The sequence below is a fragment of the Numenius arquata genome, chromosome 6 (genome assembly GCF_964106895.1).
Source record: "Numenius arquata chromosome 6, bNumArq3.hap1.1, whole genome shotgun sequence".
NCBI lineage: Eukaryota > Metazoa > Chordata > Aves > Charadriiformes > Scolopacidae > Numenius > Numenius arquata.
This window is the reverse complement of record NC_133581.1, coordinates 23,791,985-23,807,805: the sequence shown is the minus strand read 5'-3', so window position 1 is coordinate 23,807,805 and position 15,821 is coordinate 23,791,985. Positions and strand designations below refer to the sequence as shown.

General features: G+C 36.8%; 1 protein-coding gene across 4 annotated transcripts in view; it reads right to left on the bottom strand.

Moving 5' to 3' along the window:
- Positions 1–15,821, bottom strand: part of FAR1 (fatty acyl-CoA reductase 1) — a 40,652-nt gene that overhangs the window by 13,546 nt on the left and 11,285 nt on the right. For 3 of the 4 annotated variants that reach the window (XM_074150011.1, XM_074150012.1, XM_074150009.1), the window contains exons 2-9: positions 14,914–15,108; positions 10,997–11,172; positions 8,662–8,841; positions 5,630–5,807; positions 4,535–4,579; positions 4,303–4,421; positions 3,661–3,728; positions 1,944–2,115 (exon numbers count right to left, since the gene is read on the bottom strand). In XM_074150011.1, the coding sequence (XP_074006112.1) occupies positions 1,944–2,115; positions 3,661–3,728; positions 4,303–4,421; positions 4,535–4,579; positions 5,630–5,807; positions 8,662–8,841; positions 10,997–11,172; positions 14,914–15,102 (1,127 nt within the window). In that variant the 5' untranslated portion in view covers positions 15,103–15,108. Of the gene's footprint in view, positions 1–1,943; positions 2,116–3,660; positions 3,729–4,293; positions 4,422–4,534; positions 4,580–5,629; positions 5,808–8,661; positions 8,842–10,996; positions 11,173–14,913; positions 15,109–15,821 lie in introns of all 4 variants that reach the window. The other variant, XM_074150010.1, reaches the window with a different exon arrangement.

The following is a 15,821-nucleotide window of genomic DNA, read 5'->3' as shown; positions in this document are numbered from 1 at the left end:
AAAATGCTTCAAAACCTCACACACTATATAATGAAAACTATATTCCTGTAAGTGGGCTGGCTATCAAATTTCAAAGCTTTTCTTTCACATACATTTGAGTAACCTTCATGACTGAACGACAGCTTGTTTTAGTTGAAACTCGTATCTCTCCTTCAAACTGGAAACTTGTGCATGATAGGAAACTCACCCACCCACTGTTACGTTAAACTAATTGGGAATGCTCATATCAGTAATACTTCACAGGCTAGAAAATACATATTTAGTGTCACCAATTGTAATAGTACTGATTAAAGTTCTGAATTCCATCTTTGGATACCAAGTGTTATAAAATATACATATTTATTTTTATATGTAAAAAAATATAGTGTTATATATAACACTAGGAGTACTCTAAATAGCATGATTATTCACAGCCTTGTTTTAGTATCACTGGTCAAGTATTTAAAGACTAGATGCCTTTTAAAGACTGACAAGATTCTGGCAGCACTACTTCCTAGCCATTTGAAAGACAGTAGGTTGGCATTTATAGTCTAATTATTTTTAGTGAGTGATGAAGTCTTCATATCTGTCAGGGAATTCCTATCAATTTTTATTAAGAATAACTTAAAACTGGAAAAGAACCTAAAACTATGAACTTGTATGTTCAATACCTTCTTTTGATCTGAAGACATCTTTTTAAATTGGGAAGATTACTATACAGGAACAGCCTCTTGCCACTACTGTCGCTGTGACTACTACACTATTGTAGGCTTGGAACAACAGAACCCAAGACAGTTTAGACTTTCTGCTACAAACCACTTACATGGCTTCCTTCTATTGATCCAGTGCCAAGCCTGTTACAGAACTTTTCCCCTCCTTGTAAGACAGAGTTAGACTACAGGACAATGAATGAATACTCACTTGTCTTAATCCACTGTCACCAGTGGAGCTATTAGACAGTCTGAGGACAAATACTTTTGAAAACATAACATAGGCAATGAGTTAAGTTAATATGGCTTGGCAAATCTGAAACAAATTTAAGTGACATCTTATATTCCTTCTATGTAATTTAGTCTATTTAGCAGAGCTATGCCATTTCACCACTTCAGAAGTTAACCAGATACTAGTGTAAATATTATAAACTGAATGGAATGTTGAGATGATACAAACCAACATATCGGATCAAGTTGTATCATCAGGAATAACCCACAATTATTAACTCCATCTCCCATTCCATTTTCAGTTTATAATAGCAACAACAATCTTAATCCAAGCCGCTAGAGTTTAATGACTGACTAGGATTCTGATCCAAGACATCTCAGACAGCATTGTCGAGCCAGTCGTTAATCTCTTGAAACCACAGAAACAATTGGATTGTTATTGCTTATAGTTAGTAAATCTAGATAGTACCCATGCCATGTCTTCTTTGCAAGTCTCCACCACCTGATCAGCAAGATATTTTTAGCCCTCTCCTTCTTACCGTGGTTTATGACCTGTCAATATGAGCCAAAGATCATGCAAAACCACAGTTGTATGGCTGACTGCAATCAGATAGAGATGCAAGAAGGGGTTGGATTGAAAAATGAAGTCAGGGTCCCTTATTGCACTTTCTAATGGATTTATCCTGTAATTCAAATTAATGTGGTATTCTGTAGGAAAAGATAAAGGATCAACATATTTTGAATATTTATTATTCAAGAACAAACATCACTAGCTAGATCTTGTATTTCTGTTTACCTTGACTACTCAAACCCCCAAACTATCCAACAAAAACATCCTCATTTTTGCTAGAAAGTTGAAAGTCACTTTGAATTCAAGGACCTGTTCTCAGAAAAAAAAAAAAGGCTGAATTTTAGTCACAAAGCATTCAGGGGAAGAAAAAAATAATTAATATACATCATAGTGTAAGCACAGCTTTGTTTAAAAGTCAGAGGAACAGACAAGACAGAGCTAGTCACCATTACCTTGGACTTCTTCCAGTAATCCTGAGGTAGATATCATACAGGAATGCTGGGGCCTTATGGCTTACAGCAATCCAGTAATGATATAAAAGGTGATTGGAAGTTAGATTTACATTGGGCCGTCTGAAGGCCTGTTCGAGAGGATTCCTCTTGAAAGTGGAAATTACATGATATTCTGAGAAAGAAAAGTTGCGTAACAGCTTTGATAATAACCATGTAAAATTCAATGGTTTTCAAAGTACATTACAGTGTACAATATTTACGTCATTATGTTACTTAAATAACTACCCTAACTCTCCTACAATCCACAGAAAACTAAAACAAAGTCATAAGCTTTTAACCTAAAATACTATTGAACCGGTTCTTATTACAATCAAGAGGTCTTTTATGCCTTCATCATCCTGTATCATTTTATTGTAGCTTCTCTCTTTCTGTTCCTCTTCCCTACCTTAAAAGTAGTTGGCTTCAAAAATTCACAGCAATTTAAATTTATACAGCATGTAAAGCTATTTAAATAGTCATCTATATTTCATGAAGGCTATTCTGATCTTGTGTGAAGAATAATTTAAAAACAAATTGAGGATTTTGCAAGCATCTGAAGTGTACTTCAGATGACACTTTTTAAACAACTTATCCATATTTAAGCATTAAGAAGAGAGCAATTAGGATGAGACTATGTGAAACACCTGCTGACAACTGAAAATTCTGTATGTGACAGATATGCAGGATCAGTGTCTTAAGAAGTTATGCTGAAATTCATTCTCCTTTTAATCATCTCTTGTAACTTTATGCTTTCGTTTATACAGTGTTTCAATACCTGGATTCAAACTGGGATATAAATGAAGTCAGCAATCTTCCAGGTTTCGCTAAAGCCATAAGGTTTATAAATGTAGATACATATAAAATGGGCAAAAGCAAGTAAAAAGCATGGAGAAAGCAGTAAAGAGAAATAAGAGATTTAAATATTGAAGTTAACTGAAAGAAAAACAATAATCTGATCTTAACACTATTTCTAAAACAATTTCAAAAAATTGAAAGCTAATACGCAGCTTTAACATGCCATCCTGCTCGTATTGCTATTTATAACAAAAACTATTACAAAGCTTTTGGCATGTGCGTTGTATTTGAGTCAGCATATCTAAGAGTTGAAAATAGTTGGCCGTACTTTCTTAAAGATTACTTTTCCCTGTACATGAATAGCTGAAGTCTCATGTAGCTATTTGAAGATTAAAAAAAGCCAACTCAACCAACAATTAACTTAAGCCAAACACAACAAAGAGCTACAGAAGTGCAAAACTGTTATCATACCTCTCAATTATGCAGATGCACACAACATCTAGTTGTGGGTTCCATGTGTATTTAGTAAGGTTGGCATAAAAACCCAACATCACTAACTACTGCTCCATTGAGCAATGCTTTTCTCTGCACACTACCCACACTCTGAAGATTAGGTCATGGCAGCACCAAACAGAAATTAGTTTGTTATAATATATAAACGCCAAGAACAAAATGGAACAGTGATAACACTGCAAGGGAAGACAACAATGGAAGATAATGAAAAAGCACAATACACTGCACAATTGAGAGGTATGGCTATTATACTAATTTCAATGATAAAATGAAATATGACCACCGATTACAGCCTGTGATTTATTATTTGACCTTATTTTTCTATTAACGTTTCTAAAAAAAAAAAAAAAAAAAACAAAACATGGCATACCAACTTCACCCCAGTGGAAAGGATTGGTGCCACCTGTTGTACAGTTATATACCATGACTTTTCTTGGTCTATGGAGAAAAAAAGACAGCAAGTTAGAAGACAAACAGCCTTTTAAAAACACAGGCAACAGATATACCCAAATGTATACTTTCCCTCAACAGCATCATTTACACAGAGCAGAAAGCATTAGTCTCACATTAAGATTTTTTACTTTCTATATTATCTTCCAGTATTTTTCTCCTCCTTTAATTATCACATTTCTTCTCTCAGAGGTGGCATGACCTATGTTACCATACATAGTATTGATTACAACAAGACCCAGGAAGTAATTCTCAGGCATAGCCAGTATCAGTAGATGACGTCTTCCTCTTTGGCATAAGGAAGTTAAGTTAAACTCAGAGGGACTAACACTGTTAGAACCTTAGATTCCTTTGTCCTGGCGGAGTAGCAGGACACATTAGAATCTTAGAATTGTTTTGGCTGGAAGAGACCTTTAAGATGATCAAGTGCAACCATTCACCTAGCACTGCCAAGTTATGACTAAACCATGTCCCTCAGTAGAAGTTCAATACAAGACTGATTTATTAAAATGCAAAATATAATTTCAAAATATGTAGTACTGTCTATTGTCACCTATTATACCTATTAACTCCAGAATACCAGGCTGCAGCCAGTGTCGCATTCACAACAACATCTACTGGAACAAGATCTGCTACTGCATTGTTGGAAGCTCTCATTGTTCGAAGAATTCCTTTTCCTGCCTTAAAGAACAAAACAACAACAAAAAGAGAGACAGAAGACACACCAGTAAAACATATGAAGCTTTGCTACCTTCCAAAAGGAGGAAAAAAATTTACGTATATTCATTACTTACAGCAATGAAGACACCACTAGGTCCATTGAAGTTATCAATCCACCCCTATTATGAACAGGAGGGAGGGAAAGGATTTGGTTAGAGTATGCTGAAGTCAGCAGTTTCAAGTGAAAATCTGAGAAGCTTCTAAAGTGTAAGGGATGGAGGGAAAAGAATACAGACGAGAAAGATACTAATTTCCATGTTTCCAAATGAAGTTCTTCCATAGCAAAATCTGGTGATGTAACAAGTTGCTGTGACTCAAACAAGAGATCTCCCTGTAGATTCACTAGTCCTTCAAAGTGAGGTACTAGCTTGTTTATTCTTAGTGAATAAACTAACTGCAGGGCATGGGCTGTAAAAATATATTTATGTTGGAAGTATTTTTAGACTAGCTTCTAGCACCTCACAGAAGGCAGATAAGTAGTTTTGCTATTATTAGATTTTTCATTTTCAAATAGAAGACATTCTTGCTCAACTTTAATAACGCTATTTAGATACTATATACTTATTGGCCTGACATGAACATTGTACATACTCAAGAAGGTATGCAAAGTAATTATATGGATTTTAAGGGCTCAAGATACCTTCAGTCTTAAACTGGAAAAGCTATTTCACCACCAATTTCCCACATAAGAGGAAGCATATAGTATATATATCAATATAGTACACAGAACTTATGCCATCACCTGCAAAGTTTACAGGGTTTGACTAGAAGAAGCAGAGCTAAAACATCTTTATGCCCTGCAGTCCCCGGTTCTCTTAGTCACCTTTTGCAGATACTGACATACCAAAGCATCCTGAAGAGGGGAAAAACCGATGAATATACATTGACTCATGAAGTAAAAAGCTGACAATTTATTTCATGTGTGAAATAGCATCTCCCATTGTGACACAAGTGTGTTGTTCTATGATTAGAATTAATTTACCCCTAAGTTTCACATATAAGAAGAAAGTATTTGACAGCTTTTGTATTAGAACTGTTATCCAGAAGCAACCAAGCCACAGCTTCATGGTCTTAATAGATTTTCCTCTATGAAGGTCACTAGATAAACAGGGTGTCAGTATGTACTACGGTTTACAGGCAAGATGATCAAGTGAAAATTAATGACTTACAGGAAAAGGCTCCTTCCAGCTAGCACCAACAATAGATGGCCTTATAATGGCTGTGTTTAATTTTGCACCTTCTTGTTGTACTACATATTCAGCTAAGGCTTTTGTATATATATAAGTATTAGGTCTGTCGCCGATCAGTTTTGGAGTAATATCATTCACTAGGCCATCATCCATCCACCTAAAGACAGAATAAGAGGCAAGTGTAAATTGCCACATGCTGCTTCACCGGGGGAAGGTACGCGCAAGCAAAAGCAGTATGCAAAAAGGATAAACAGATAAAACAAAAAATAATTTGGAAAGTAAAATTAAAAATCTAATCTCTTCTACAAAACACCACCACAGCAAAAATAAATTAAAAGAGAAAAAGAAAAAAACCACACCAAAATCACCAAAACCTTAGCATTCCCCTAGAAACGGCATTATCACAGAGGAACAAGAAATTATGTGAAGAAATTCAGGTAATAAGTCAAAACTCACTTCTGTATTCCATGTTTCTGCAACAGCCCCAGTATCTGTCACTAAACTAGTACACTTAAATTCTAAAAATCAAGCTGAGATTTAAACACCAACTTCCACAGAAGTTAGCATGTCACATACTTCCTTCTACTCTGAACAGCTGGAAGTTGTAAAACATTTCCATAAGTATTTGCATATCAAACAATAAATGTCTACTGACATCTTATACTGCGTTTAACTTTAAAACCACGTAGCCTCCTAAAATATCATTCACCAAAACATGTTAGGGGTTTTCTCTTATTTAAGCTGAAGGCCAATCCAGAGGCCAAAAAAATCAAGTTTAGTAGAGCCTGCCTACTACTCATTTTGATTATACACTACTATTTAAGTTAATGTGTCAACTACCTACGTATAACCCTTCTGAAAAGGGATCTTGAGGAAGAATGTTATATTTGAGATTCTACAGCAGCAGTGTAGTTATGCTGGTTTGAGGACATCGCTACCACTTTATAGAAGACTATCCCGACTGCTCGTTTTGTTTCAATTTAAACCATAAAACCTAGGCATTTGAAAGTAAGTGCCAAGGGGAAAAAAATTTAAAAATCTTTCACCAGAACATATGCCCAGTCCCAAAAGTGTTTTGGAACTATTTTATAAAGTGTACTGTAGAAAATAAGTAAATTCATGAACTTAGTTAAACATTAAATCATCTTTTTTCTTCTGTTGTTAAAGTTGCCATGATTTTTTTTTTCTCCTTTGAAGAAAATGAGGATACAGACTGAAAACAAGTTTCTCAGTAATAAGAGGAGGATTGCACATTCAGTGTCCACTGAAATAAGCATATTGCTATTTACTTTTTTGCCTAAGTAATTCATTTATTACACAGTAACTATAGCGCAAGTAGTACATTCCTTTACAATAATCCTATCACCTAAATTCTCAAACATGAAGTGCAGGCACAGCACTTTGGGACACTGGTATACTTCTCCTCAGTCAGCATTAAGTGATCTAGAAAGCGATGCCACTGCAAAGGAGTCCTAGCCACATTAAGAGTATCACCCTCCACCTTTGTGGTGTTAAGCAATCACATACCACCTCTGAAGCAAGCTGCAGCACTGAGTTTCTCCCCTTAATTTAGTTGTCTTGCAATTTCATCTTGCTTCCCAATTCATTCAGAAGTTTGTATTTAAAATTGTAATAACCATCAGTCATAGCACACTAGCACAACAAGGATGTGCCTCGAACTCCTGCTAATTTGGTGTTCTCCACTTCAAAACAGGACTTGGATTTTGTTTGCTTCAGCCATCCAACATCTGAGACACATAAATGGAATTTAGCCAACACTGTTATTCACCAATGTTCTGTTACAATCAAAGCTGATCTGCATCAGAATTCCTTCATGATACAAACTGGGATGGGAAGAGGGGTAGTAAAGCCCAGAAAGGGACACAAATCTGTTTCTATGTGTCTCAGTCAGGTGTTGGCTAGAGAGATCACTTTTGTATAAGTTTACAAAAGCCTTCCCTCATTGCCATGAGCTCTAAAATACAGATAGCTGCCCAAGCCCAAACCAAGCAGTTTAAGTTCTATTTATCCTGCTTGTGAAAAGCAAAGATAAACAAAAATATGACTACTTCAGAGTATTTCATTTGAATGTGTATTTAAAGTTGACATTATTAAAACAGGTTGGTCCAATGGGCATTCTAGGTAGTAGCTCATTTGTTCTTAATGTTAGTGCTCTTCTATCTATAATAACAAGTTAAAGATGATCTTTTACTTTTTAATTAGTTATTTTTAGTTTCATACTTCTCTTACAGGGGTGATACTTTCACAGGGAAGAAGGGAGAGACCGATTTAGAGTTGAGAGATTATTATTTATCACATTACACTTGACTTGTCCCATATTTACCACCTGTATCAGAGTTTGACAGCTACTAAATAAGGCCTCAGGACACCTAATATACACAGAAAAAGACATAGAATGAGTAACTTCCCCTCTCACCTCCCAGTAATGCCCAATTCAAGACTAAAAAGCTACAGAAAACAGATTTTTAATGTTTGCGGTCTCTGAATACCTAACAGAACTAATTCTACAGTTGTGTTTCTGAGCAGTTAAGTAGTATTATTTCAGTATCTCAGTCTGATCTTGCAATGGCATTTACGTGGATGTAGTGGATGCTGCTATTAAAGGGGACTATCTTGGTTTTATCCCTTTCCTTCACAATGCCAGTGCTAGCACACTTGTAACAGCACAGCTTTTTTGTTTAATAGCTCCTGATCCAGCTCATCATATAGCTGAAAACCTGCCACTCTCAGCATATAGGAGGCATCATGAGTAGATATGAGCATCCCACTCCTCCGGTACAACTCCACATCTAGCTCAGCTGGAAGTGACCATAAAACCTTTGCCCATCTTCTTTACAGAAAAGGGAAGTGCCCACCATGCTGTCAGACTCACAGGACAGCACAAGCTAATTTCTTCATCTTTCAGGTTCCTAACCATTTTTCGGTACTACATTACTAGGAAACAAGTGGTTACAGATTACTGAAGTAGCTTCATAAAACATAACACGTACTCGAGAGAATCTATCAGCTTCTTGGGATCAACAGGAGGTGGATAAACTATTTCCTCAATCTGTTTTCGATTGCAATATGCATAGGCAGTTGAAACGTGCACAAAGACTTCCAGATTCTTCATTCGCTGTGCCAAGAAGAGGAGCTGTTGTGTAGCAATCACGTTCAACTGAACAGCATCTCTGTTAATTAAACAGAAATTTGATTAGCAAAAAGCAAGACAAAAAACAAGCAAAAAGAAATAACTAGCCAATTCGCTCCTAAATGCCTCAATGATGGGTATATAAAGTATTCCTAAATTCTCCACACATACCAGAAAAAAGCCGTATGGACAGCGTCCTAACTTTCTCCTTAGAACAATAAGCCACAGCCTTAATCTAGAACATCTCTCATAGGAAATAGGAAAGGGGGACCGCTATCCCAAAGCAATTAAAACCAATGGAAAATGTTACTTCTGAATAAATTAGTGGGTGTGGGGGTTTTTTTGGTCAATTAGGGTTTTTTTGTTTTATGTTGTTTGGTTGTTTTTGGTTTTGTTTTGGTTTTTTTTTTAAAAAAACACACTATTGTTCTCACTCTTCACTGCTTCTTTCAAAAAGTCAGAGGCAGGAGTCAACAATCAGACCTGTACACACCACTTTAAGGTACAGAAGCATATAGGAAGTACACAATAGGAAAAGTTCCAAAAGAAGCCCAAGTATTTTGTTTTCTTGACTTTATTCCTACCACTGGCCCCAACTATTCTGAACTTTACATTAGTTGTTTCTGTCAAATATCTGATGAAGGCTGATCTAGGTGGTCTCCAGATTTGTAAGGTTCCTCCAAACATTCCAGCACATCTGATAGGAAAGAGTTGAGGACAGAGCACCAAAGAAATGCTCAGATTTTCTAATTCGCTGAACAACATACCAGGCCCACCAAGAAGCAGAAACTACCAGAGGTTTTTTATACCAAAAGCCCATTCCAGCAGTCTTCCAAACTCTTTTAAAGTCCCTCTGGGCTTTTGTCAGGCTGGTAGTTCCTTAACATTTCAAGACCGTAAAACAGTGATAAACACAGGCTCCCTTATGACATTTTGGCAGGCAGTACAGCGTTCTTAGACAGGTAGTGCCAGCCTTTAACAACTGAAAGAAAATCTGAGTTGAGAAGTGGTTTACCTCAAGGTTGCTTTACTACCTCTATCCCCCCATAAAAATTAGAGCTATTCCTGAAAGTCGTTTACCCGAATTGTATATTTATACCATTGTTTCAGCACTAAATCCAGTCACTGTTTTTGTCAAAAAGCAAATACAATCTCTTCTTGCTTCTGGTACTCCTTTCTCTACTATTTCCTTGATAGATTTTCTGTACAACATGGAAGTCTTCAACTTTTAGTTTTTATGTTTATCCCTCTGCTTCTACTTCTCCCTACTCCCTCCAATGTAAACCTCTATTCTTCTTCATGAAGGACTTTCTGAAGACATGGAGAAAGCTGAGTAGTATTTTAATCTTCTGTTTGTTCATCAGATAGAGAGCAAGTGCTAGAACCTTCTCCACATACAGTTTTGCCAAAAAGTTATCCTCTGAAAATGTGCATTCCCCTTCTAACAAGGAAGGCTAAAAGACTAGTTTCTCTTTTACACATTAGGAAAGAAGCCCTAATATTACTAGCAAGCACAGTACATATAGCTACAGCTTATTCATATTCTTTCTACCCATCCCAGAGATCAGAGCAACACATGATGTTAGGAAGACTCAGAATAGCAGCATGTTCCCTAGTCAATTCAACAGCTTCCCTTCAGAAATACTTTGAAATTCAGGCACAGGGATTTAGTTTAAAAAAAACAAAATGCCAGAAAAAAGCCCCCCAAAAACCCCAAAACAAAACACAGCAACAAGCCAAACCATGCACCCATCCCCCCCAAAAACCCCAAACCAAGAAAACACCACTCAAAGCCTGGAGGGGCCTAGGGGCCTATAGCAAAACTACAAGAATAATTTATTTAGTCTCTAAGTGCTAATAACAGATTTGTCTTTTTACCTAAAGCTTTTAAAAAAACAAAATGAACGCTTCCATGTTGAATAGCGTAATTCTAACCTCTGGCAAAGCAGGTCTAAATAATATGCCTCTATCTTCCTATGAAGACCAAATGAAAACCCAATAGCTTAAGATAAGTTTTGGGGAAAAGATTATTACCTAAAGGGACATCATGAAATTAACCAAGCACAAAAATAACAGAGTGCATGAAATAGCCTGACAGGCTGAGTATTTGAAAGACTGTGCAGACATCTCATTTACCCCCTCCCTTTGAGTACCATTGGTTTACCAAACCAGAGTATGTTGAGTTTTAGACTCACCTTAGTGTTTCATTGAATCTGACTGTAGCAGCACAATGAAATATAATATTAGTGCATTCTATAAGTTCTTCCTTGATTGGTTCACTAAGGTCCAGTTCAGGCTGTGTAAGGTCACTCGTAATTACTATTATTTTTGCTTTGAAGTCTGGTTGCTCCTCTCTCAGCCTGTCAAAAAGCTGTCAAAAAAAAAAGACTAAAATTTCAAACTAAAAGCCAGTGAAGATAAGATAAACGTTTCATTTGAGTGAAGAAAACCCCTACATTTTCCACCTATACGGAGTTATACCTCCTTATTTCTCAAGATCATCAGTAACTTAGAAAAATGTGTTAGGAATATTACAACGTTACTGACTTCCCATGAACATATTCGGTGATGAATTTTTGCACGCTTTATCCCACACACTGAAAGAGCAGTATTGCATGTGTTGGATAGAAGGCAGCAAGACTCCAATTTGCACTTTAATTTTTTTTTACTACTTATCCCTATCCTTAAAACCAGATCTCCATCAATATGTCAAGAAAGAACGAATGGTCTCTATTAGACACCAAGACCCAAAGAAATTTTGAGTAGCAGTCTAAATACTATAATCTCTATTCTTTGAGCAGAAGGAAAAAGAAAGTTCTGCCCACTTCCCAAGCTTGATAATAACTATTCAAATTCTTATAGCTTGCACACGTCATACTGGGTTTTAGGTTTAGAAAGCTTTCATCAAGCTTTAGAAATTTGCAGTGATTTAAGAAATGCTATCCTGCAATTATGCCAGTTTTGGGGAACTTCCAGATTAAAAAAATTGGTTCTCTGGCTAGTTAAAAGAAAAAAGGCAGGGTTAAATGCTGTATACCATGTTAGTATATCTGATCAAGTCTCATCAAATTGGTGTTCAACTATTTGCACTGAAAAAATCTCATCCATATTATGTTCCATCATATATTCTCCTCATAATTGACTGGGCTCGAACCATGTGGCTCAAGACATGCAGATAAAAATTCTTGCCTCATCTTATTTATGTTCATTAGTATGCAGATTTTCCTGAGCAAAATAGTACTGTGGGAATAAAGCACTCTTGAAAGTTTCACAAGAGCAGACCCCTCTTCTTAATCGTACAGGGGCCAGTATCCTAGCAACTGCTTCAACAAGTCAACTAAAATGTATTAAAATCACAGCAGTACTTTTCCCCCCCACTTCCAACATGCAGTTATACCAAATGCAAACAAAGAAACTTCCTTACAGAATGAAGATAAGTTAATTAATTTTCAACTATAAATTAAGCCACCTAAAGGTACAGTTTCATGACTCTTAAGGCAATACAAGTTCATACTGCTACTAAACAGATTGGTCCCTCTCCTAACTTCTTTATTTTCGCATTTCTTCTCTTGCACTGGCAACAGCAAGTAGCCTGACAGCTGTGCAACCATACCAGCTTGGGGGTCCAGCTGAAAAATACTTTTTTTGGTAGATATTTTTCCAGCTTTTTTCAGGTGTGGCCACCTAAAGTAGGAGTGGTAATGTTATAATGAGATTATGGGATGTCTCCAGGGACAGAGGTCTTGAATTGATTTCCCAAACATGAAGCTTCACCTTAAAAGGACCAAAGCTGCCAAGACAGCATTTAAAGCCTCTGCAATTCTGCTCTGCAAACAGTGCTTACCTTAGGGCAGGAAACCTCTAATCATTTTGAAAATAAACTTGCTGGTTTTAGTTGGAATGATGGTACCTGCTGCCAGGGAACTGAACCAGCTACCTTTTAACCACATTAATGCGTGGAATGCATTACAATAGAAAAGTGGTCCCATCGATAAGCACTTAAAGAACCAGTTAGGTATTTTTAGTTTGTACGCTGTTTCTGTTCTAAGCCTTTTTACATCCACAACCATACATTATTCCTATGTATCTCATACTAGCACTGACACCAGTACAAAGGGCAGCAAGAACAAACACCTACGGCACATGGCAAATTAACAGAGGAATTAGATATCTGAAGTCCAAAGGAAGTAGAAACCTCAACAGTTTTTGGCCATTTGCAGCCCAATTTAATTATCACATCCACCTGTTCAGATTTTAAACTCCTCAAGAAACAGAATGTCCAAGCACCTGTAGAACACTTAAGTTGTCCAGTTGTAAGGGCCCTACCAGTGATTTTTCACAATTTGGATGGACTCATTAAGACAACAGATCCTACTAAATTTTTTTTATAGTCTTTTGGAGGAATCTTGATTACATTAATGTCAGTTAAACAATACAATTTCAATCTCCTTTGTCGAACCACATGATGAACACAGAACAAACATCCGGCCCTATCTACACCTCTGCACAGATGTAAAACACCATCCATTTATGTTCTTACTCTAGGGACTAAGATGCAGAACTACTTCAAGCAGTAGTTCTGCTTACCAGGATGTTGTTATCTCAGCAGAAGTCTAATTTGGACTCAAAGTTAAAAGCCTTTTACAATACATGAGTTTCCCAAAAGCTATACCGGGTCTTAAGTCTTACTGAAGTTTAAGTCAGCCCACACTACTGCTACTCTCCTCGCTGCCCAAATATTCCCCACTTCTTATTTGGGTAATAGTGTAGGCAAAAAGGGGATCTAGAAGCTCTTCTGTTCTCATCTCAGTTTAGTCTGCAGATCTTTCCCTTGTTTCAGGGAGTGACAAACTCAGGGGTTTATGTAGACAGAATTTGCAACTTGATTTTAAGACGGAACCCCACTGCAACTCATTCTGCTGCATTCTATGACATTGCATGGGACTACAAGCAGATGCTTTTGAGCAATGAGTTACTGTTTTGACATGGTTACAGGAAATAATTTACTAGGGACACAGGGATCCTCATGCCTGCGGTAATCTTAACTAGTCAGAGTTGTAGCAATTCATTGTCTTATTTTAAACAACTTACCCCTCCTAGCCTAAATGCTTTCATAGTTTTGTATTGATTCCCTTTTAACACCTTCTAGGGACACATTTTGTAGAGACTACATAGCATCAACATATTTCCTAAGCCTGAAAAATTAAATTGCCAACTCCTGTGTCCCATAAGGGAAAGACCTGGATAGAAATAAACCAAGTCTGCTTTAGCAAAGTTCATCCTAGAAACCTCTCCCCTTCTTGTTCATCCTTCTCATCATAAGTGGGATACTCTCTAGTAGAGAGATGGGTAACACTAATGGATCATTCTGCATATAGTAAGAGTGTCCAGCCTAGCTCACCAGAATATCAAGGTAACGAGTGTTTTTAGGAGGAAAAGTATCCCACCTAGCATGCAAAGAAAATAATTTAAATAGCCACTTTGATAATTACACATCAAGGAATTTCAGTGCCTTTCCTTTGTTGTCACAGGTCTATAGCAATATGTACAACTAACAGAAATTCTTAATAGAATCTATTAAGACAAAAATTTCTGTTCTGTTTACAAACATAAGTATTTAAACAACCTGTTGAGATCACATATTCTTGCTCACTGGTAAATCCAACAGCACATTCAAGAAAAAGGAAGAACTAAGCCTTATCTTACAGAAAAAAAAAATAAGGCACAAGGAGAAAAAGTGACTTGCTTGAGATCTACAGAAGGGTCTCAATCCCATCTTACATCTCTCAGTCCACATGGGCTCCTGCACTTGATTATATATTCTCTTAAAAAGTTTTAACTCCAGTGCTCTACTTCTCAATTCTGCATTACAGCTGAAAATCCTCCTTCTGAATTAAATACAGGATAATTTTCCACTACTGGCTTTACTAGAGACTAACAGCTTGAAAACCAGCTACAGAAGCTCTGCCAGGTCTTGGATTTTGTTTCTGTTACAATGAAAAAACATTTACCAATAGTATTTTGCTTTAGATAAACCAAACTTGTTCTCTAAATGAAATGGAAACATTATAAAGAAGGACAAAAATGTACTCTGTGAGCATATGACACATACCTTACAGCTGGTAATTTCTTCTATTCGTGCTTCAGGTGTCTGCCCTACTTTGTGTCTTACCAATACATACACTGCTTTCACTTTAGGACAAGATCTAAGCAGCTTTTCCAGAAGCACTTTTCCCATGAAGCCTGTAGCTCCTGTCAGGAGGATGTTCTTGCCTTCATAGTATTCGGGGATGGAAACCATTATGACCTTAACAAAAGTTAAAAACAAAAGTATATTAAACAACTTCTAGGAGTTCAGATTTGCAGAAGATACAAATAAACAGACTAGATGCAAACATTCAATCTCACACCTGAAAGAAATGCTTAACAGCCTTTTTTTTTTTTCACCTACAACCAGTACTTAAAGATGTCTTTTTTCACTACATTCCAAGAGAGTCCCACACGGTCACTACAGTCATCCCGGATCTTCTTGTGAAGTGCCCCTGTTAACAGGGTCTTAAGGAATTAGACACTCAGCCTAGCAAAATAGCTCAAATTCAGTCTATTTTTACCTCTATGTGCATAGTCCTTTACCACTCTAAGTGGCTGTTCCATGTAAACTAAAGGTCATATCATTAAAATATAATCACAAGTAGATACTTCAAATACATTGACAGAAGACAGGGAGCCAGGCATCTGTCAACTGATGGCCCTGGTATTTTGCCTATGTCAGCAAAGTCCCCTGTCAGTGCTAGGCTGAGCCTTCCTACAAATTGTGCTAGGCCAGAGAAGGTATAGTTAGTTGCTTAGTATGGGTATACTGATTACAAAAAAACCCATACAGTTTCACCAATTATGTAGGTTTCCAACCTTTTCATCGATTAACTCCATTGGGTTTTTCCCCCCCCAAATAAGTGATTAGAATTCTCACACAAACTAAAGATTTGAGTTCGCCAAATATACCTCCTAATAAAATGAAGG